Genomic DNA, 22,193 nt, shown 5'->3' with positions numbered 1-22,193 from the left:
AATACCGTTAGCATTTTGTCATATGAAATCATTTTTAAGCTACTCTTTCTAAATAACTTCAATAAATATTACTGAGCTCATCACATCTCTAATATAATAACAAGGCTTGATTTAGGCAAATAGCAACTCCATCTCCGGGTAGACGTTGATCTTTTGAAGCCTTCCTTGGCTGTTAGACTACGAGACCCACAGTTCCCAAACTGGTGGGCCCAAGGCTGTATGTCTCATTCATTCTACAATGTTTATTGAGCACCTTCTATGTGCCAAGCAAGGTCTAAGTGCCAGAAACACAACAGATAACAAAGCAGGCAAAGCACTTGCATTCACGGACTTTATATCCTAGTTGAGGAAAGACAGTCAATAAATAAGTAAACTTAATGTATAAATAGATGTATTAGATAGTGATACATGCTATGAAAATGAAATCCAGCGGGAATGACTCAGGATGCCTTGAGTGCGGATTTTCCATTTCTTTGAAAAGATGACATTGGCTCTGAGGAGGTGACTGACTGCTGAGTAGTGAGAATATCAGGAAGCATTCCAGGGAGAAGAAATAGGTCAGAGATTGGAAAAAGCTTGGTATTTTGAAGAAGAGAAAGAAGACTGGTGTGGCCGGAGCCTAGTGAGCAAAGGAGAGAGTAGAACAGGATGATGTTGGAGAGAGACACAATTAAGAGGTCCCTGGATGTTGATCTCCCATGAAGTCTAGAGCTGTGCGTGACAAACAGCAGGTTCTCAATAGAGATATGAGGCAGAACATGGCTGTCTTCTCCCCAGACTACCTGAACCTTACAGAAGAATCTCCTCTGAATCTCCTTCAGCTGAAATTTGAAGATGGGAACACAGTAGCATCTTCAGGCTCCCTTCAGATGCAAGGAAGCCAGTACAAGATCCCATAGAAATGTTTTGAGGGTTAATCTCTATTTATAAGAAAAGCTGAGGGCTGTAGGGGAGTGAGAGGGAAGTGCTTTATAGAAAAGAGGGACAGCATTTTTTGTGGAAAGAGCATTGGTATTGAAACCATGAGACCTGAATTTTGTTTTTTTAATTGAAGTAGATTTATAGTAGTATTAGTTTCAGGTGTACAACGTAGTGATTCATTATTTTATAGATTATAGATTATACTCCATTTAAAATTAGACGTGGGTTTATAATGAAACTCTGAGTGTTCACGTTAAAATTTCTGTGCCTCAGTTTCCTCATAGGAAAAATGGAGGTAATGCTAGCACTTCAAGTGATGTTGTGAAGACTGAGATAATGCCTGTACTGAAACATTGCTTGAAACATGGTTTGATAGATTTTAGCTACTACTAACAATTATTAATAACTCTATAAAGTTAACTATTAATAAGTATTAATAACTATGAAGTCCAGAATCTTAACAGAATAAGTATTAGTGAAGAAAAGTTTGCCTGTGGCCAGAGAGAATTCACCGTAAAAATAAGTTTTGCAGCATCACTGTTAGTTAGTTGGTTAATTAGACGGCAATAAAGCAACCATCCTCCAATACTAAATGTACTTGAACTTTATTCCCCTGCATCTGTAGGTAAAATGTCCTTCTGTTCTTGAAACAATAAATCCCCGTAAACTTCCCATAAAGTTTGGAAAGGTGAAATGTGAGATTGGTTCCATCAGAATCCATTCAGTGCTCTGTTTGTGCACCTTCCAATCTGATGTTTGAAACCTCCGTTTTTTCTCCGGAGCCCAAGACGGAGAAAAGGTCAGAATGCAGCATGTTTCAAAGCTGCTGTGCTCTGGGTGGCTGCCAGGCTGTTGGAAATAATTGCTTTCAAACCCCAGGTTACGGCACCATCTACTCTGTTTCAAATTAGCCTAACCTACAGCGCCAGGCGGTGGCAGTTCAAACTTTAACTCCTGCTTTGTGTTATCATCTAAATTCACTTTTTTAAATATTGAGATTCCCAAGCAGCTCGATTCTGGGCAGACAGCCTTCCCATTGCTCTCAATAACCTCAAAAACAAGAGTGAGACCAAAACCTCCATGTTACAACTGGACGTTTCGAAGTAGAAAGTGTACGTCTGATCGTAGAGTGTCATGTCATACCGAATCTCATTGTAGCGACTTCTTTAGTATTTCATCACCCGGGAGTGTACTTTTGTACCACATTTTGCTCAATAAATGTGGAGTGAGGTTCTGCCATGTAGGACTGCAGCAGTACCTCTGCATTCGGTGGAAACCTTTTATGCTGTGGCCCCGTTGGACCCTCGGTGCAGTTGGCACGTGCCCTCGGGGTGTGATAACCACACGCTCAGCAGCATCTGCTGGGGATCCCGCTATTCACCCTTCAAGCCACTTCGGCATCTGGTCACCACTCAGGCCGCCCATCCTGCCCTCATACAAATTCCCAGATTCCTTTGAAATTAACACTGTTCTAAATCAACATATTGGATGCCATTGCACTCACTTTATTATCTAACTATGTGACACAAAGTTCTAAAACTCCTGTAGTCTTACATAATCACAGACCAATGTGCGTCCTCTACAATCAGCTTGAATTCCACTTTGCAATCGTTACCCCGGTGATCAGACCAAAGCTCAGTGTCTACACACCCCAGCCTCACACTACGAAAGCAACAACAAAGAATCACAGTCACAAAATGAATCGTGTTCTCAGTTGTGTTCTTTTTATCCTTAGTGTCTGAATGCTTATTTCAGCTTTGATGCACTATTCACGTTCGTATTAGAAATTACTTTCACTTAGCCACTGAATGGGATTTGTTTTCAGGCTTTCTTTCAACTGTGCTCCTTTCTTCCCGGGTTTTATCTTATAGTTTTGTTTTATGTGTTGGCAAGAAACTGCAGCGTGTTATGTATAAATCCAAACCAATTATCTGGCTCCTACATACATAGAAATGCATGTTCGTTTTCTATCACTATTACTAAATAGAGGCACAAAGGAATTTTTTTGCCTCTTTATGGTTCTTTGGTGTTTCATAATGCTTCTGCATGCCACTGTCGCTTTACCTCGTTACCACGATCTTGTGACCAAGGAGCTATTTCTCTAATTTACAAACAGGCTTATTTATATATAGTTACAGAACAGGTGTCAAAAGCTGACATTCCTGTGCTCATGTCCTTCACTTTGCATCGTGGGTTGTGTGGTTGCTTTACTGATCCCATTCCTGAAGACACGAGGACCGTGGCAGTTTTCAATAGGAAAACAACAGTTATCGATGAATAGGACATGTGAATCTTTTTATTTCCTGTAATGAAAAGAAGCACCAACAAGAAACTGATTTGTGTAGCATAATTGTACAGATCGTAGCAATCCATTAGTCTGCCGGGTAGCGCAGTTTACGATGTTCACATCTACCATTCTGCTGAAATGGGCAGCTTTTTTCCACATTTTACTCACCTAATGGATTTGATACAAAATCTGTTTTCCTATGGCTGTGGGGTTCTGGGGGTTTTGTAGTTTATCAATACGGAAGGGCCACTCTCGTTATAGCCTCCTTCTCTGCACAGTGCCCGAAGGTGCCTACGCGCACAGCCGTCTTTACCATCCTGCCAGGACCATCCTTCGTGACAGCAGGGCGGATCATGAAATGGAGCTTAATGGTATTAGACCATGAATTAAAATTATACCAAGAGAGAAGAAGATATGAGGAGGTGGACAGCAAAGGGAGACCTAGTAAAGGCAGAAGTGACCTCTGTGCACATCAGATCTCCAAGAAGGGAAATACTGAATGTGCCTAGACGTCCAAATAAATAATGCCAAACCTAGAAAAGCTTCTGTCCCTGTGGGCTAAATAACTCCAATTCTGAAACTGTAGAAGGTCGGCTTTGCAGATGGCCACATCAAGAAATGGTAATAACTGGTAGTGGGGTTATCAGTGCTGCAAACTAGTTTTAGAAAAACATTTTTTCACTTAAGAAACACATATTGATCACCTCTGTGTGTCAGGCTGCATACTACAGGGAGAAAGAAATAGAAAATATGATCTCTGCTCTCTGAAATTCACAGCCTAGCAGAGGACGGGAACATAGGAAAGTAATTATAATAATACTTTAAGTTGGGCACAACGATAGATTCAAGATGTCACAGGAGCTCAGGGAAAGTGCATTGCACCCACCTGGGGAGGGGACACCTGAACTGAGCCTTAAAAGACGAGAAGGAGTCAGGCCAGATGCAGTGGGTGAGTTGGGAGGATGGGAGAGGAACAGATGGAGAAAGGATAATCCAAAAGGAGAAAACTATGCAAATAAAGATGAGTCCATACCAGCCCTGCAGCCCATGGAAACTGGGCAGCTGCGTGTGGCTGAGCTTACATTCTAAGGCACGGGATAGGGAGAAAAGAGGCTGGAGAAATTGGGTTCATACGCCACATCACGGAGCTTGCACTGCATTCTGGAGGCATTTGGAACCATTAGGGGTTTTGCTCACGAGAGTGACACAGTCAGTTGTGCTTTAGAGAGATTTCACTGTTGGCTTTGTAAAGAATGGATATGAGATCCCAACGCTGGAAGCAGAACCAAAAATTAGTGCAGGATTCAGGCAGAGATGACAGTCGAGCCAAGGCAGCGGAAAGAGTAGAGGGGAGGAACACACCGCAGGATATTTCAGAGGGGCCATTACCAGGCCTCGGGGGTGGATTGCATACCCAGCAATGACTCCCATGTTTCTGGCTTAGGTGGCAAAGTAGAAACAGTTCCAAAGTGGAGAACACTGCAAGTTGAGTTAATTTGGAAGAAATACGTGTTCACTTTCAGTCATTTAGAGTTTGAGGTACTTGTAAATCAAGGTAAAGTTGTCTAGTAAGAAATGCATATGTTAATCTTAACCTCACACTAGAGATCTACCCGTATGCATAAACTTGAGAATCATTGACCTAAGGTTAGTACTTAAAATGATGAAGCATAGGAAATCACTCAGGAAAAGAAAGAAAGGCAGAGGATTCATGCCGGGGACACACAAGGCTTTAAAAGGTGGGCCATCTGCAGAGTCACCCTCTCATGGCCATTTCAGTGTACTACATACAGTACACGTGAAATATTTTCCATACCAACCTGCATGTAGTGGATATAAATTTGATCTACAAAGTTTTATTTTTGCTAAATCAAATAGATCTTCCTGCAATCCCTTACTCACAGGAATATGAGAGATTAAGTCTTGCTATTCCCTCATTCTCTGGAATCAATCACACAGAAAACTTTGGGGTTTACCCAAGAGCAGGAAGCCCACATGCTTCCATTACACACATACTTAGTTATTCATCTCTCCAGTTCTGGTTATTAATTTTTAATTTGAACCTCAGTGTACTTAGGATGATTCAGGAATAACCCTGAATGTACAGTAAGGATGTACAGTAAGGAAAGTTTGTACAGTACAGTTTGTACAGTAAGGAAAGAATGTACAGTAAGGAAAGTTTAAGGAGATTTAGGGATCTAAGGTAGAGACCCTGAAGAGCTTTACAAGAGAACTTAGACCTGCTCCCCACCTCCAAACATCCAAGCACACACAGCTGTTTCAAGCATTCAAAAGGAAGTAGAGGGCTTCCCTGGTGGCACAGTGATTGAGAGTCCACCTGCCAATGCAGGGGACGCGGGTTCGTGCCCCGGTCTGGGAAGATCCCATATGCCGCGGAGCGGCTGGGCCTGTGAGCCATGGCCGCTGAGCCTGTGCGTCCAGAGCCTGTGCTCCGCAACGGGAGAGGCCACAACAGTGAGAGGCCCGCGTACTGGAAAAAAAAAAAAAAAAAACGGAAATAGAATGACCTCTTACGTACCGTTACATTTTTTTTTTAATTATTTATTTATTTGGTTGTGCTGGGTCTTAGTTGTGGCAGGTGGGCTCCCTAGTTGTGGCTCACCTGCTCCTTAGTTGTGGCACGTGGGCTCCTTTCGTTGCAGCAGGCGGGCTCTTTAGTTGCAGCTCACAGGCTCCTTAGTTGAGGCTCATGGGCTCCTTAGTTGTGGCATGTGATCTCTTAGTTGTGGCATGCATGTGGGATCTAGTTCCCTGGCCAGGGATCAAACCTGGGCCCCTTGCATTGGGAGCACAGAGTCTTAACCACTGTGCCACCAGGAAAGTCCCTGTACCGTTATGTTTAAATGTACCATTAATGGACTTGATATGTGAGTTTTCATGACTAATTGAGAACAATTCGGTTTTACCACACACATACCCAGTCTAGCTATCGGTCAGCTCACAGCAGTGCAGGAAGCTCCCCAAGTGAGCATCATGACCTTTGGGGTTTCACCATCATATTCTTTTTAAACTTTTTTAAATTGAGGTATAGTTGATTTACAATGATTCAGGAATCCAGCAAAGTAACTCATATATATATATCAGATTCTTTTCCGTTATAGGTTATTACAAAATATTGAGTATAGTTCCCTGTGCTATACAGTAGGTCCCTGCTGTTTATCTATTTTATATATAGTAGTGTGTATCTGTTAACCTCAAACACCTAATTTATCCCTCCCCCTGGCTTTCCTCTTTGGTAACCATAAGTTTATTTTCTGTGTCTGTGGGTCTATTTCTGTTTTGTAAATAAGTTTTATTTTAGATTCCACATATAAGCAATATCATATGATATTTGTCTCTTTTTTTGCCTGACTTACTTCACTTAGTATGATAATCTCTAGGTCCATCCATGTTACTGCAAATTTCATTATTTCATTCTTCTTTATGGCTGTGTAATACTCCATTGTATATATACCACATCTTCTTTATCCATTCATCTGTGGATGGACACTTTGGTTGCTTCTGTGTATTGACTGTTGTAAATAGTGCTGCAGTGAACATTGGGGTGTGTGTATCTTTTCAAATTAGAATTTTCGCCTCTCCAAATATATGTCCAAGAGGGGATTGCAGGATCATATGGTAACTCTATTTTTAGTTTTTTAAGGAACCTTCATACTCTTCTCCATAGTGGCTGCACCAATGTACATTCCCCCCAACAGTGTAGGAGGGTTCCCTTTTCTCCATATCCTCTCCAGAATTTATTATTTGTAGACTTTTTGATGATGGCCATTCTGACCACTGTGAAGTGGTACCTCATTGTAGTTTTGACTTGCATTTCTCTAATAATTAGCAGCATTGAGCATCTTTTCATGTGCCTGTTGGCCATCTGTATGTCTTCTTTGGAGAAATGTCTATTTAGGTCTCCTGCCCATATTTTGCTTGGGTTGCTTGTTGTTTTTTACATTGAGCAACATAAGCTGTTTGTATATTTTGGAAATTAAACCCTTGTCAGTCACATCGTTTGCAAATATTTCTCCCATTCCATAGGTTGTCTTTTCATTTTGTTTATGGTTTCCTTTGCCATGCAAAAGCTTCTAAGTTTCATTAGGTCCCATTTGTTTATTCTTGCTTTTGTTTCCTTACTCTAGGAGAAGGATCCAAAAATAATATTGCTGCAATGTATGTCAAAGAGTGTTCTGCTTATGTTTTCCTCTAAGAGTTTTATAGTATTCAGTATTACATTTAGGTCTTTAATCCATTTTGAGTTTATTTTTATACATGGTGTTAGAGAATGTTCTAATTTCACTCTTTTACATGTAGCTGTCCAGTTATCCTAGCACCACTTGTTGAAGAGACTGTCTTTTCTCCATTGTATATTCTTACCTTGTTTGTCATAGATTAATTGACCATACGTGTACAGATTTATTTCTGGGCTCTTTATTCTGTTCCATTGATCTATGTGTCTGTTTTTGTGCCAATATCACACTGTTTTGATGACTGTAGCTTTGCAGTATAGTGTGAAGTCAGGGAGCATGATTCCTCCAGCTCCATTCTTCTTTCTCAAGATTGTTTTGGCTATTTGGGGTATTTTGTGTTTCCATACAGATTAGAAAAACTTTTGTTCCAGCTCTGTGAAAAATGCCATTGGTAATTTGACAGGGATTGCATTGAATCTATAGATTGCCCTGGGTAGTATGGTCATTTTAACAGTATTGATTCTTCCAATCCAAGAACACAGTATATCTTTCCATCTGTTTGTGTGGTCTTCAGTTTCTTTCATCAGCGTCCTATAGTTTTCAGAGTACAGGCCTTTTGCCTCCTTAGGTAAGTTTACTCCTAGGTATTTTATTCTTTTTGATATGATGGTAAATGGGATCTTTTCCTTAATTTCTCTTTGTGATATTTCATTGTTAGTGTCATATTCTTTTTCTGTGTGGGACCCCATCCCCATTCTTGCCCAAAGGAACCAAGTCACAGACACAGAGTGAAAACTTTATACTGTTGACTCCTCTCACAGGGTTATAATATCACCCCTTTTGGTTGTAGCCATGGAAACTGCATGCTGGAGAGGATGAAACACTGCAGAGGGAATGGCTGAGTCCAGGGCAGGTCTTAACTTGCAGCCCTTGGTTCTGAGTTGCGCTCGCCCTATAAAATGAGGCCGAGAGCAGAACGAAGCTACGTTTACCTCTCCTGAATGCACAGAATGGTTTAATTAAGGAAATAATTTTTTTCTACCCATAAGGCCACCTCTACAAATAGACTCAAATCTGCATGCAAATGAAGCCATCTGGTTTATTGTTGTAAATAGCACCCAGCCATAGTAAACAATAGAAGCCTCATTACATAACTCACAGAATACTCCAATTTTCTAACCTTCGGGTCACTAAAAATGTTCAGAGTAATTAGTCTCCTCAGAGCTGGTACTTATATTGGGAAGTGCTTTTGCCACTTTAACCAGAAGCTATAGATACGCTTCTCGGTGCCGTTCCAGTGCTGGGCCATTTGGTGACTGGAGAAATTGCTGCGTCTGGGAGAGGATGGAAACACCCACTGGCATCCAGGCCACACACCCCACCAAACCACACCTGGGAGAGCCACGCGCAGTCTTCTCCACATCAGGCTAGTGCCAGCTCTTCCAGCCAGTGCTGTGTCACCTTTTCCTAATTACCTGTGTCCCCTCTGAGGAGAAAGGAAGGACAGCAGGGGCGGACACATCGAGGTGCAGCCGCAGCTTCTCCTCCCCGTCTCTGCCCATCGTGTGTCTCTGGTCACCTTCGTTCAGATGAACCTGTTTATAGTGTTTGGATAACTCTAGTTTCTTAGCTACGCAGTCACTCCTTTCATCAGATTGTTATGTAATGGCTTCTCTACAAACCCCTGTATCACAGTGCCGGGGCTCAAGGAGAATTCTCATTTGTGTGTCCTGAATGGACATTTTTTAAAAGTCAGTAAGGAGACAAAGAAAGTGGGAGCACACAGCTTTGAAAGCCAGTGAAAAGGGAGCAGAGGAGCGAGGAAAGAGGAGAACAGGACACAAGGCAGCTGGGTGCGGGTCAGGGACGCGCCTGCGGCCGGAGGGGCCGGGGTTGTGGGTGAGTGCTGGGTCTGCCTGGGCTGTTTGCTGCCTCCCCGGCAGAGAAGTGGGTTCAGGAGGAGCTCAGGGCGTCGGGTCACACGTCAAAAGAAGGGAGCTCCTCTCCCAGCCTCCCCGCTCCTTGGCCAAGCCCTGGACAGTGACTGAACGTGACACTGAAGCCCCCCGTTTTGTGGTGGATAATACCATGTGTTGAACAGTTATTTTGTGCTCAGCGCCCTGCTAAGCACATTTCATGAATGATGTGCTGTGATTCCCAACCATCTTTAAAAGAGATTCCAATGTTATTCCGTTTTACCAATGAGGACACTGAGATTTAAGAAGATGAGAAATCTGCCCAGAGTTGCCCAGTGGGCGAGGGTGATAGAGCCAGATTGTCTGATTCTGGAGCCTGCACGTGGACCGGCGCATGGCAGCTTCACCAAGTAACAGGCCAGCGCCACCCCCTGAGTTCACCTGCTGTGTTCCCTATGTGCCCCACACCGCATCGTCACCACCACCCAGAGGGAACCTCAGCGTATCACATGTTCACTCACTTCCTTGCTGACGGTACAAGAATGTCGGTAAGTCCAGACTGCTGATGGGCAGATGAAAGCTGAGGAATTCCACAAGGTTCAGGAATTGGAGTCATCAAAGGCTGGGGGAGGGGGAGGCTCAGAACAGGATTGGTTAAAAGTCTGTGTAAACATTGGTTAGAACCAACTTCACCTCCTCCCACACCCTGGTGACTGTCCTATTCTACCCACGTGGGAGGTGAGAGGTTTACACTCCAGACAGGAGGCAACAAAGAATGTGCGGGGGGGAAACTCCTTCATTAAAATAGAACAAAAACATGGAAATCTATGTAAGCATCCCGGAACACTGACCACCACATGCATACACCTCATGAAACTGGAGGGTCCTTCTCTCAAGAAATTGAATGATCTGTGACTAAAAAATAAAAGGCCACAGATACTGACACTTGGGGGCCCTTCAACAGAGCAGGGAGCTCTCCTCGTTGTGGTGAAGCCCACTGGTCAGCAAATCACCACCACTCCCAGACACGCACACTCACGGAGCAGCCCGGCAGCTTTCTGGAACTTCACCGTTCAGTGTGAGTGCCTAGGAAGACTCACCAACCACTGAAGGTAACGTGAGGAGGGAGCCCGAACTAACAATGGGGCAGGAAAGGGGGCCTCTGAAGAGAGGGAGACAACGCAGAAGACAGACAGAAGGACAGTTTCAATAATTAAATGAACATTCTCGGACAGGTAAGATACTGCATCCACAGCTGAGCAAAACCCACGACAGCCTGCTTTAAAAATGAGGACTGTCAGAGAACAAGAAATAATACTTGGAGATTTGAAATATGATTGCCGAAATAAAAAGACAGTAGCAGTGTTGGAAATAAAGCTGGAGGAATGTCCCAGGAAGTCGAACACAAAGAAGAAAGATCAAAATTAGGAACGCAAAGGGGCAAGAGAAGGACAGATAAATATACAACTAACAGGTGCTTGAGAAAGGGCATCAGGAGAAACTATCAAAGTCCACTTTCAATTAAGGGAGTTAAAGGAAAAGATTCTCAAAGCTTCCAGAGAGGAAAAAATACGAGTAATGCAGGAGAAGAAATTTTTCCTCGATCCTCTAGGGGTCCTGGCTGGGTTTAATTAACAGGAAAAAAGCATACAAATGTATTCAAGTTTTACATGGTACAGGAACCTTCATGAGGAAATGAAGACCCAGAGAAATGGTTAAACCTCAGTGTTGTGCTGCGCCATTAGATGAAGGGTAGAAAGTCACGGAAAGTCGAGACAGGACAGCGTGTGAGCCGAGCGGAGGCAACCTCGCAAGGCCTGTTCCTCGGACGCCTCTCTGCCCCTCTCTCTTTGGAGATGAGGATGCTCCTTTCCTCTGGGGAACTTCACATGAGAGTTTCCTGTCCTGCTTCAGAGGGAGCCCAGAAAGTCCTTCTGCACCTGGCATTCCCCACATCACTTCAGCTGGAAATGCTCAGTCTCCCAAGGTGCCGTATTTTGGGGTAGCACGTCCTGAACCCCATCAGTTATGTGAGCGATGTAGTGATCAGAAGGCATTAACTTTCTCAACAGCGACACTGAGAGCTTGAAGACAGTGGAGAAATGCCTTTAAAGTTCCCCTGGGGAAGTAATTTTCTGGAGTGTCTCAATTACATGTGAAAGCAGGATAATGACTCTCCAGAAGAGCAGGGATTTAGGAAGTTGACTTCACACATCCCTTTGCTCAAGAAGCTACTTGAGAATGTGCTCCATGAAAATGAGGGTGTAGATCCAGAAAGAAGCCCAAAGTCAGAGAGACCCAGGAATTGGGAGATTTAACACTGAAGAGGCACAGAAGGAAGCCCCTGCAATAAGGGCGAGAAGGCGGTCCCAGGCCATGAGAAGAGCCAGCGTGGACAGTGGCAGAAGAACGAAGGGCTGTCACAGGACGCCCCATCCTGTCACAGGATGTCACAAAAATGTGACTGCTGGGTTGCCTGACGTATCGAATGTCAGAAATGTTTGAGAAGAGCTTTTCAGGTATGTTGGAGAATTTGTAAAGAATTCATGACAGGCAGAAGGAAAACTAGGTAAATGAAAAAAAATAGGTAACTTGATTCTAGAGAAACAAAACATTATACACAAAAAGAAAATATAATTAGATTTCACTACTTGGCTCATTAGTGAATAATACTTAAATAGTCCTAAAAATATAAATATTGAATTTCAGCATACCCCCAAGTCTGTGATTTTGCCATTTGGGGAGAATATGGAGAAAGGAAATAGGGAGGTGGGCTTGGAAAATGCTCGGTTCTCATCTGGCATCCGGGAAAGTAGAGACTGTTTAAAATGCATATATTAATAAATATCTACACAGGTAGATTTTAGAAATACAGGGATACAAAAAGAATTGTCACTAAGAAATTGGGTTTGCTAGGGGGAGGGTGGAGCAGGGAACAGCATTTTTCTATATCCCTTCTAGCACCACTTGACTTTTAAAACCATGTACATGTCATACGTTGTTAGAAATTAAAATTAGGCTTAAAATTAATTGCTGCCCATCAAAAAAATCCTTAGAAATTTTGAAGTCAGAATCCCATGCTAAATTATCACTGGTGAGATTAAAGTAATTGCCTGTTAAAGAATTTGGATGAATGCACGATACTGCATTTTCTACGAATGACAGAGGTTTGAAGTGATGGTGGGTGTCAGCAAGGCCGGGTTTGCTGCCCAGCCCTACTCTCCTGCACCAGCTGAAGGTACCTCCCTGATTCCTCTGCCCACCCAAGATGAGTCCGGGCCTTGCCCTGAAGGTACTTTAAAAGCTTCTCACATGACCAACTGGTTTTCAAGCTGGTAGAACCATCAACCTCACCGCAACTGTTTTGCTCAGCCTTTGCTGACCATTGCCTCTGCCCTAGGCTGGGTCCCTCACCCTTTTCCACCTGCCTTGTCGTTCTGTTACTGTGGACGGGCCCCTCCCATCTCAGATGTTTACTTCTGTTCTGCTTCGCACTTTCCCTCTCAGTTTCCATCCTTGCCCGCTCTGCCTGTACACGCTGGCTGTCCTGCCACCTGCTGTGGCACCATGCTTGCCATCCAGCGACTCTCGTTCCCAACTTAATGTGCTCGTCTAATGTCACTTGACCCTTGCAGTGCTGACCTTGAGAGCCAGTACAAATTGCAGCCATTTCAACAACCTTAAGGTTATAAGCCCATCAGTCTTGCAGATGCGTGGCATCGTTCAATAAGGTCTATAGGGAATAATAGGAATTAAGTCATGGATAAAGAAAATTATGAGGTGCTAGCAGGAGCTGTTGTCCAGTTATAGTAGGTGCTAAAGCAGCACTAGCTTTTATTTATATTTATTTAATATCTTTAATACTCAGGTTACTATAAAGTAGATTTTGTCCCATGAAGACTTTGCATATGGAGTGGAATTGGATATAACTTATCCAACTGTTTCATTTATCCATTGATTTAATAATTATTTATTGAGTACTTAATATGTTCTGGAGCTAAAGGTTGCAGAGATGAAATGGTTTTCTCCCAGCTTTCAAGGAGCTTACGGTCAGCTGGGAGCAATATAAACAAACAGCAGGGCTTCCCTGGTGGCGCAGTGGTTGAGAGTCCGCCTGCCGATACAGGGGACGCGGGTTCGTGCCCCGGTCCGGGAAGATCCCACGTGCCGCGGAGTGTCTGGGCCCATGAGCCATGGCCGCTGAGCCTGCGTCCGGAACCTGTGCTCCGCAACGGGAGAAGCCACAACAGTGAGAGGCTCGCGTACCGCAAAAAACAAAACAAAAAAACCAAATGAGCACTAGAAAAAGCACTCATGTTACTTTGTTATAACCAGAAATCCTGGAGATTGGGCAACAGACTCATCAGAACAGGCCTCACAGAAGATCATCAGGGTCTGGAACAGCGGCACCCAAACTTCCTTATTCCGCCGCCCGCTCATTAAAGCCTTTAAGCTCACATCCCAACAAGCTTACTTATGAATTCTGTCCATGCTCCACTGTACTCATGTATTATGTACATTATCAAGTATGACTAAAGTGAATATTTTAAAGGGTGAGGTTTTTAAAAATCTAAATAGAATTCCTGGTCTCCTCCTCTTGTGCCCCATTGACTCTCCCCAGAGTAGGTACCTCAGCTGCTGCCATCAGTCAGGTCCAGGGTAGAGTCCTCACTGTTGCTGGTCAAGAATCTGGACTTAGTTCATCCAGAGACTGGGGACAACCCACACGCGACGACTCCAAAGATGTCATATGTGGTCATCCAGACATTTCTGGAATGATGGCTGGTAACCACCGTTTGTACAAGGCATAATTTCCCTGTGAATATATTCATTCCAGAGACCAAATTAATTCAAAGTTGCTTAGTGAGTATAGAACGAGAGCTAATGGAATTGTGGTCTGTAGGGATATTTCAGCAAATGAGAATAACGGATTGAACTGTGCTTCTCCTCTCTGGGGATATTTCTGTCTGAATAACCAGTGCCAGACCTCAAATAAATACTGACATATTTTACGTTTAGCTCTCCTTTTTTGTAGAATCATTTTAGACAACTGCCCTTCTGTTAATACATCACCACCTCAGAAAGTAAGAATGCATCTGATCGGATTGAAACTTTAAGATGTTAATTACATCTGTGTCCTGGGGATACAGCCTAAAGAGACAGAATTGCTTTGCCTTCAGGTTGAAACGTGGCTGGGGACTGATCCTTGCCGGCTCCTAGGTTGCTAAAAGGCTCTCTCACCCATTAGACAAGCTGAATCCTGCCAGCCCTGGGGACTCTTCATTCCCTCCTAGAACTCTGATTGGTGACAGGGTAGCACCTTTAGCTTTTATCTTGAGAGACCTTCATTTTCAGCCAGCTGGGAGAGGTGACTGAACTCCTCTCAACAGACTTGAAGCCAGATCTTGAGCTGGGAAGAGTGCTCAGAGCTCAGGTGATAGAAACTTAAACCATGGCTAAGATTCTTTCTTTTCAGGTATTTTTCTAACCAATATCATATCACATCCTTCTTCCCAAGAGGAAACCAGTCTCTTTTTCTCCTACTGAAAGCCATGATATTGCAGTGTTTTAAAAAAGAGCTTGAAACTGCACGAAGACTTTTGGGACACCTTCAACAGTGGGCTCCACCACCACTGGTTTTACCTTAATGGAGACGTTTACAAACATATTTTGCACCGACTGACTGCTGATATTGGGTTGGCCAAAAAGTTCATTTGGGTTTTTCCTTAAGATGTTATGGAATTAATTAAATGAGGATCCTTTAATATCTCATAATACAGCAACACTATACATTTAATTTGCACTTACGGCATAAGCATAGCAGTACCAACGCGAAGTTAACTCTGTTTAAGAGTAGCAGTTGAACTTATTGCCTGTGTGCATTATTTGCATAAAAGGAAGGAAAAAATATTGTGGATAGAAACTAACAGAGTAAATGTAGTTGATTCATTGTGTTCTTTGAAGGAGAGATATGGCAAAATCAACTTTTAAATAAACATGTATTTTAGATGTTAAAAGAAAATTTTCCACAGGCCGTTTACTGATCTGGTAGGCTTTTATTCAGCAGCTCATGAATCAGGCAGCCTCCAGTCTAGCAGAGAGAAAGGAGCTCCGAAGAGCTGTACAAGGAGAGATGTTTACAGACCAAAGGGAGCAGGGACAAGGAAGTTACACCGGGCGTGTGCTGGTGGTTGAAGCAGGGCTGCTCCCCTTACATGAGCAGAGGGAAGGCTTGGAGCGTCAGGTACCCTGAGCTGAGCAGGCAAGAGCTGACTGGGTGGCCTGGGCCTGCCTTCTCTGGGTGAACTGAGCACAGAAACTCAGTTAAGTTTTGCTTTGCTGACCTGGGGCTTAGCAAGAGTGACTCCATTTGGGGCCTCACCTGGTGACCTTAACATGGGCTTAGTATTAAAGGTAAAGGCTTTAATGACTGTTTTAAAGCATATCCATGTATTTTGGTCCCTAGCTGTGCTGGCAAATGTACTCAGAAATGTGCACATTCTAGAGGAATTTCTCCCCTGGAGATAAAGTCTGGAGTAAGCTCTCGGTGTCATATTAAATTCTTGGTCCATCTGTTCTGATGGAATGTGAGTCCTCCAGTTTGGTGCTTTTATTTTATCCTGTGAACTGCCTTTCTCCTGGGGCCACTGGCTACTACCAGGCAGTGAGTAGGGAGGGGGGCGGGTACAACTGCGTCTACCCCGTGAGTTCAAGGGTAGAGGCTGATTGTGAGCGCTCAGGAGGGCTCAGCTCAGCACTCCCACCCCCCAAAACACCCACAGGTCAGAGTGTGGCCTGGAGTCCCCAGGGAGGAAGAGGAAGGGGCTGGGGAGGAGACTCTCCCTTTACAGCAGCTGCCTCGGGGGTTTGGAACAGGAGAGGTGGGAGGTGGCTGGCCGGTCACCCCGCCTGCTTCCTCAGCTCCTCGTGCCGCAGGGCTTCTGCACTTGACATACACTCCTGAGAGCCCCTCCAGCACTGCTCCTAGCAGGGTTTATCAGTCCTGAATCAAATATCTTATATACATACCCACATAGAACTTTTGGAAAGTCAAGATGTGTTTGTGGGGATTTTGTGCAATGTTGCTCAGCAGGCAGAGAAGAAACAAGGGCTACTGTCAGTGGAAATGTATTAAAACTCAGAAAATGGGTATCTTTTATATCACTGCCATGATCAAGTGTAAATTACCCTGTTTTCTTTCTTTGCTCTTTCCACAGGGAATTACTGGAATGCTGCCTCTTTCCCAAACCCATCATCCTACCTGCACTTCTCTACTTTCCAAGGGGAAACCAGTGCAGACATCTCTTTCTACTTCAAAACATTAATCCCCCGGGGAGTGTTTCTTGAAAATCTGGGGAACACAGATTTTATCAAACTCGAACTGAAATGTGAGTATAAATTCTTTGTCCGCTCATCACTAGCTACTCTTGTCACTGCGAGCTGATCTTAGCCGTGATTGTGTAATTTCGTTGGCTTCAAATATCAATGGCTTCCTTTGTTCCGAAAACAGCGCTAGATGGTAGATGCACAGCTTGAGAAAGATCCAGGTTCCTGTGCTCAGACTGCTCACCGGGAAGCAGACGCAGACAGAGCTTCCCACAGTGCTGTTCAGGGAGGATGAGGGAGAATAAATTGCCCTGATAACATGGGAGAAGGATGTGTATTTTTTTTCTTATTGAAGGGTAGCTAATTTACAATGTTGTATTCGTTTCAAGTGTACAGCAAAGTGATTCAGCTCATATATATAACTTTTCAGATTTTCTTCCATTATAGGTTATTACAAACTATTCAGTATGGTTCCCTGTGCTCTACAGTAGGTTCTTGTTGTTCACCTAGTTTATATATGGTAGTATGTATATATTAATCCAGACTCCTCATTTATCCCTGCCCCTGCCTTTCCCCTTTGGTAACCCTAAATTTGTTTTCTATGTTTGTGAGTATTTCTGTTTTGTAAATAAGTTCACATGTGTAATCTTGGTAGATTCCACATATCAGTGACATCATATGATGTTTGTCTTTCTCTGACTTACTTCACTTAGTATGATAATCTGAAAGTCCATCCATGTTGCTGCAAATGGCATTATTCCATTCTTTTTATGGCTGAGTAGTATCCCATTGTATGCATGTACCACATTTTCCTCATCCATTCATCTGTCCATGGACATTTAGGTCGCTTCCGTGCCTTGCCTGTTGTAAATAGTGCTGCTGTGAGCATTGGGATGCGTGTAACTTTTTGAATTAGAGTTATATGCCCAAGAATGGGATTGCAGGATCATACAGTAACTCTATTTTAAGTTTTTTAGGAAATCTCAATACCGTTCTACCTGGTGACTCTGCCAACTTCCATTCCCACCAGTAACGTAGGAGGGTTCCCTTTTCTCCACACCCTCTCCAGCATTTATTATTTGTAGACTTTTTAATGATGGCCAGTCTGACTGGTGTGAAGAATGTGTTTATTTTCCAAGGAGACAGGGTTCAGAGTAGACAGAGGATTGGTAAATATCAAGAATAAGGTATAAGAGAGTGAGGGTAACAACACAGAGGACAATAGGAATAGTCAGAACTAACACCTGCGGGAGTTCAAGGAGCAGCCTTGTGTGGCGCTATGGAACTTTGAGTCTGCACCTTTGCAGAAGAGGCCACACATCCACCCACCCTGTAAAGGCTGGAGTTCTGGTTGATCTCGCCAAGGGCACAGAAACTAACAGAATCTGAGCAAGAGCCAGTGCTGCCCTGTCCGTGGAAGGCAGAGGGTCAGTGGAGCTGAGAAGGGCAATTCTCATGGTACCGGGGCCCTTTTATCCTTGGGGCATAGTGCAGCTTCAGGGATTTACGTCCACAGACTTCCAGGTTTGATGAACATTTGCACACACCAGGCTGTCCTGGCTGTTCAGACCCAGATGGAATCAGCAAAGGAACAGACAGGACCAGGAAGGGGAAGCAGGTCTGTGCCCACCTGTTGCTCTGTGAAAACTCCTCGGTGCCTCTCCCCACATCAGAGAGTCTTTCTTCCTAGTCTGTGCTCTTTAACCCAAGTGCCTATGATACTGGGTCTGGTCTGAGGAAGATCCGGAAGCTATTTTCCAGAAATATCTGATGGAATCTTTTTCTCCTTTTGTAGTTATAATTATGCAACATGGTCTTTGAGAACTGGAATCTCAGGTAACTGTCTTTCTGCTGAAATCCTATGGGATTCTTTTTATTAAATGGTGGACTGTGATACGACTGGAAGTGCACGCACTTTGGAATTCTCATTCTCCTGTTGAAATCCAAGTTCTCGTGTAAATTGCTTAATCTGTTTAAATCTCAACTTCCTAATCTGTAAAATGGGATGGTAACTTGTGGAGGTGGTTATGATGCTAGGAGGTAGCCAGTCATGAATCATTTATTTCAGTGTCTAGTCGTTGTTGTAATTATCTTCTTCCCAAGAAAGCTCATTACAGATCTAGTGTGAACTAGATCTGATGGAAAGGAAGACTGAGAATATTCTAGCCTTAGAAATAAAAAAGAAATAAATAGAAATCTACTCTTTTCATGAATTATGGATTGGAATTATTTATAAGGGATTTTCACTTTCCACAGCAAATTAATTGAATCAAACTGTTTTCTGACTTACACAGAGTTGGATTGTGTTTTAGAAATAACTCATGGCAAAAAAGGAAAATTGACAATTCCATATCTGAGTAATTCTATAAGCTCCTATAAAATTACTATAAAATTCACCCTGCCCTTGTTTTCTATCCCCATGTTTTGTAAACCCAGGCCTGGGTTGTAAGAAGACAAACGAAGTAAGAGCAGACGTTTCTACTTAGCAAGAGCAGACGTTTCTACTTAGCAAGAGCAGACGTTTCTACTTAGCAAGAGCAGACGTTTCTACTTAGCACCTGCAGAATAGAATTGCACTTACTTATAATTACAAAAAACCTTCATAGATGTTTTCAAGTTTTCCAGGTCTTTCCGTGATACAAAAACTCTGTGACAGAGAGTGAGGTCTAGTCTTGTTTTGTCATATAGCTCTTTTCTGTCACATAGTTTACCTTTGATAAAGAAGTATGGGATATTCAAGGCACGGATTAGAGGCTGGCTTCTCCTTGGAGTTCTCTAGACCTTCTAAAATTACTAAGGGTGGAAATTCCTTTTATAAGATCCCCCAAATGGCGGAGATACCAAATGTCCATCATTATATAGCATCTCCATTCAGGTTCAGAGGAATTTATGGGGTGAAAAAAGGCCCGTTTCTCTATTTGAGCAAAACTTCTTCAAAGTATACAAGAAGTGATGCTTTCATGAAGAACATGGAGAAGAAAATGATTGAGGCTTCCTTCTGCCCTTCTATCACATTTCTCCAGACTCTTCTCTGCAGGATCCACGGGGCAGTGGCTAGAGATGGAGAATTCTCGCAGGCCCATCTCTGCCTTCCACTGATGAGTCACTGCAAACCTAATGGGTCCTGAACTCTTAGAAAGTGTCTCTACTCTTTTTTCCCGTTTAACTTGCAAGGCTTTCTGATCTCTTTCTGGTAGGAATTCAAATTTTGTTTCTCTACATGTGTCTCAAAGGAATTTTATCACAGGTCATGCCTACATAGTGGTGTCCAAAACAACATTTCTGTTAATTAACGACATTGCGCCCTTCTGTCAGAAGTGGGAGATTCTTGACTCTAAGAACAGTGAGTCAGTTGCACTAAGTTGATGCGATACCATCAGCATCTTAATGTGCAAGTAAAAACGCATATATGATAAAGTTAGAGTGCTGTTACCCACTAACATACTTTAAAGGTAAAATTTTAAGGCTGTATTTCATTCATTTACTATCTTTATTTTTTCATTCATTCAGTGAATATTTACTGAGTACCTACCATGTCCCAGATGCTGTGCTAGGTCAAACATAGTTAAGTCAAGCATGGTTTCTTTCCCTCAAAGATCTTTCTGTTTGTTTTGGAAAGCAGCAGAGTAAATCAGTAGTTATAATAACAATAAAAATAGCTCAGCTTTGTTCAGACTCCAGCACTGTTCCAGGGAGTTTACATAGAGCATCTCACTTAATTTCCTAACCACCCTTTGGACTGGGCAGTACCATTAGCATCTGTCCTTTACGGGGAAACTAAGGCACAGGGCGTGGAAGTTGCCTGGCCAAGGTCACACAGCGAGGAAGTGGCAGCGCTGGTGTTTGACCCCAAACATTTTTGGTCTGTCCTGAGTCATTGCTGTTAACACCAAACTGCACTGCCTCTCAAAACAGACATTGAGAGAGGTGGCTGAGCGCACCAAGGGGAGGTGGGGGGGGGCAGATTTAAACCCGACTGGGATGACAAGGGTGCTTCCCAGAGAGTGTAACTTTAATTAAATTTTGATGGACAGGCAGGAGGCAGGAAGGTGAAGAAGGTGGAGAAAGAAGGGAGACCAGGAAAGGAAAAACATTATAGGAGGAGAACATCGGTGAGTGAAGGTGTGGGGACTGAACCCAAGGACCCCAGAGGGAACAATTCGGCAGGACATCCAGTGCCCTGGGAGCAGCAGAGCCGCAGCTAAAAGGGCAGGCAGTGGTCAGACCACTAAAATGTGCTCTGGGCTGGGGCCGAGTTGGCTTGTCTTGACCCTGAAAGTTATGGTGAACAGGGACGTAACATGATCAGACTTGCATTCACCAGAGAAAAGATGGAAAAGCCAGAGAAGAGGCGGTAGGGGCTGGTGTGAAGATGGTGGCAGAGTGAATGGGAGCTGGGGAAGATGACAACGAAGGGTTATAGCTGCAAGAGATGCTTAGGAGAGAGATTCCACAGATTCTAACAAAATGGTTGTATGGGTGAAGTGGGAGGGAAGGTCCTAGAATGAAGCCAACATTTGGTTGTGGTGGTTTTGATGATTGTGTGAGTAGAACAGCTTTCACTAAGGAGTGTGGCATTGGAGGCAAAATGCAAACTGCATTTTGGATATTTTGAGTTTGAGCGTCTGCTGGATATAGGAGTGTCTGTGCAAGTGGACACATCTAGAAGGTGCTGTATATACAAGTCTGGAGCCCAGCAGAGCACTCTGAGTTAGAAACACACAACTTGAGCATCATCATCACCTAGAGAATCATTAGGAAATAAGTACTGGGTACCTCCAGCGTGGATGGGGTTGCCAGAACAAATGTGCAGAGAGAGGAAAGGAGATGTCCAGGAATGAAAGCCACACTTAAAACCACAAGAAAAGTAGCTTGCAGAAGGCTGCCAGAGAAGTGGGAAGACAGTGATATCCCAGGGATCAAATAAAGAAAGAATTTCAAGAACAAAAAAAGTGTTTGATACCGCTGAACTGAGAGGTCACTAAAATAAGAACATAAAGGGCTCATCAGCTCTCACACGTAGGGGTCACCGTCAAAATGTAAGACAGTGTCTGCAGTGAGTGGAGGTGGATATGGAGATCAGGGGATGGTGGTTTTGTTCATTGTTCTTGTTGTTGTAAGTGGTAGGGACTTGGGCACCCATGTATATTAAAGAGGAAAATCCAGTAAAGAAAAAGACGTTGCAGATATGGGGGAGAAGGGACTGGCTGAAGGAGTGAGGTCCCCAAGGAAGTGGGAATGAGTGAGGCCCAGAATTAGAACATGTGAAGGGGCTGAAAGATACAAATCAAAGTAAGGAGGAGAGCATAAACCTTGGACAAGCAGGTCCATTTCCAAATCAGAAATGACTTTCGATTCTGTTGTTTTGTTTGCTTATTTTTTGTTAGTTATTTCTGAGATGGCAGAGGAATCGTTCTTTAAAAACTATTCCCTCACAACCATAGGTTTACCCATTTATTTTTTCAGAGTTCCCCATAGGGAACAGCTTGACTTCTCTGCATCCCTTTTCTGACCAAGATAGTCCCATCTTGACCATGACCATGGTCC

The 22,193-nt window shown here is 43.4% G+C and overlaps 1 protein-coding gene across 3 annotated transcripts in view; it reads left to right on the top strand.

Annotated features, from left to right (window-relative positions):
- The window catches only part of CNTNAP2 (contactin associated protein 2), a 2,034,513-nt gene that overhangs the window by 1,753,605 nt on the left and 258,715 nt on the right, over positions 1 to 22,193 (top strand). For all 3 annotated transcript variants that reach the window (XM_060305187.1, XM_060305186.1, XM_060305185.1), the window contains exon 17: positions 16,538 to 16,708. In XM_060305187.1, coding sequence (XP_060161170.1) covers positions 16,538 to 16,708 — 171 coding nt within the window. The remainder of the gene's footprint in view (positions 1 to 16,537; positions 16,709 to 22,193) is intronic.

This window comes from Globicephala melas, chromosome 9 (assembly GCF_963455315.2).
Source record: "Globicephala melas chromosome 9, mGloMel1.2, whole genome shotgun sequence".
Classification (NCBI taxonomy): domain Eukaryota; kingdom Metazoa; phylum Chordata; class Mammalia; order Artiodactyla; family Delphinidae; genus Globicephala; species Globicephala melas.
The sequence above is the reverse complement of the archived record's forward strand: the minus strand, read 5'-3'. Positions and strand labels throughout refer to the sequence as shown.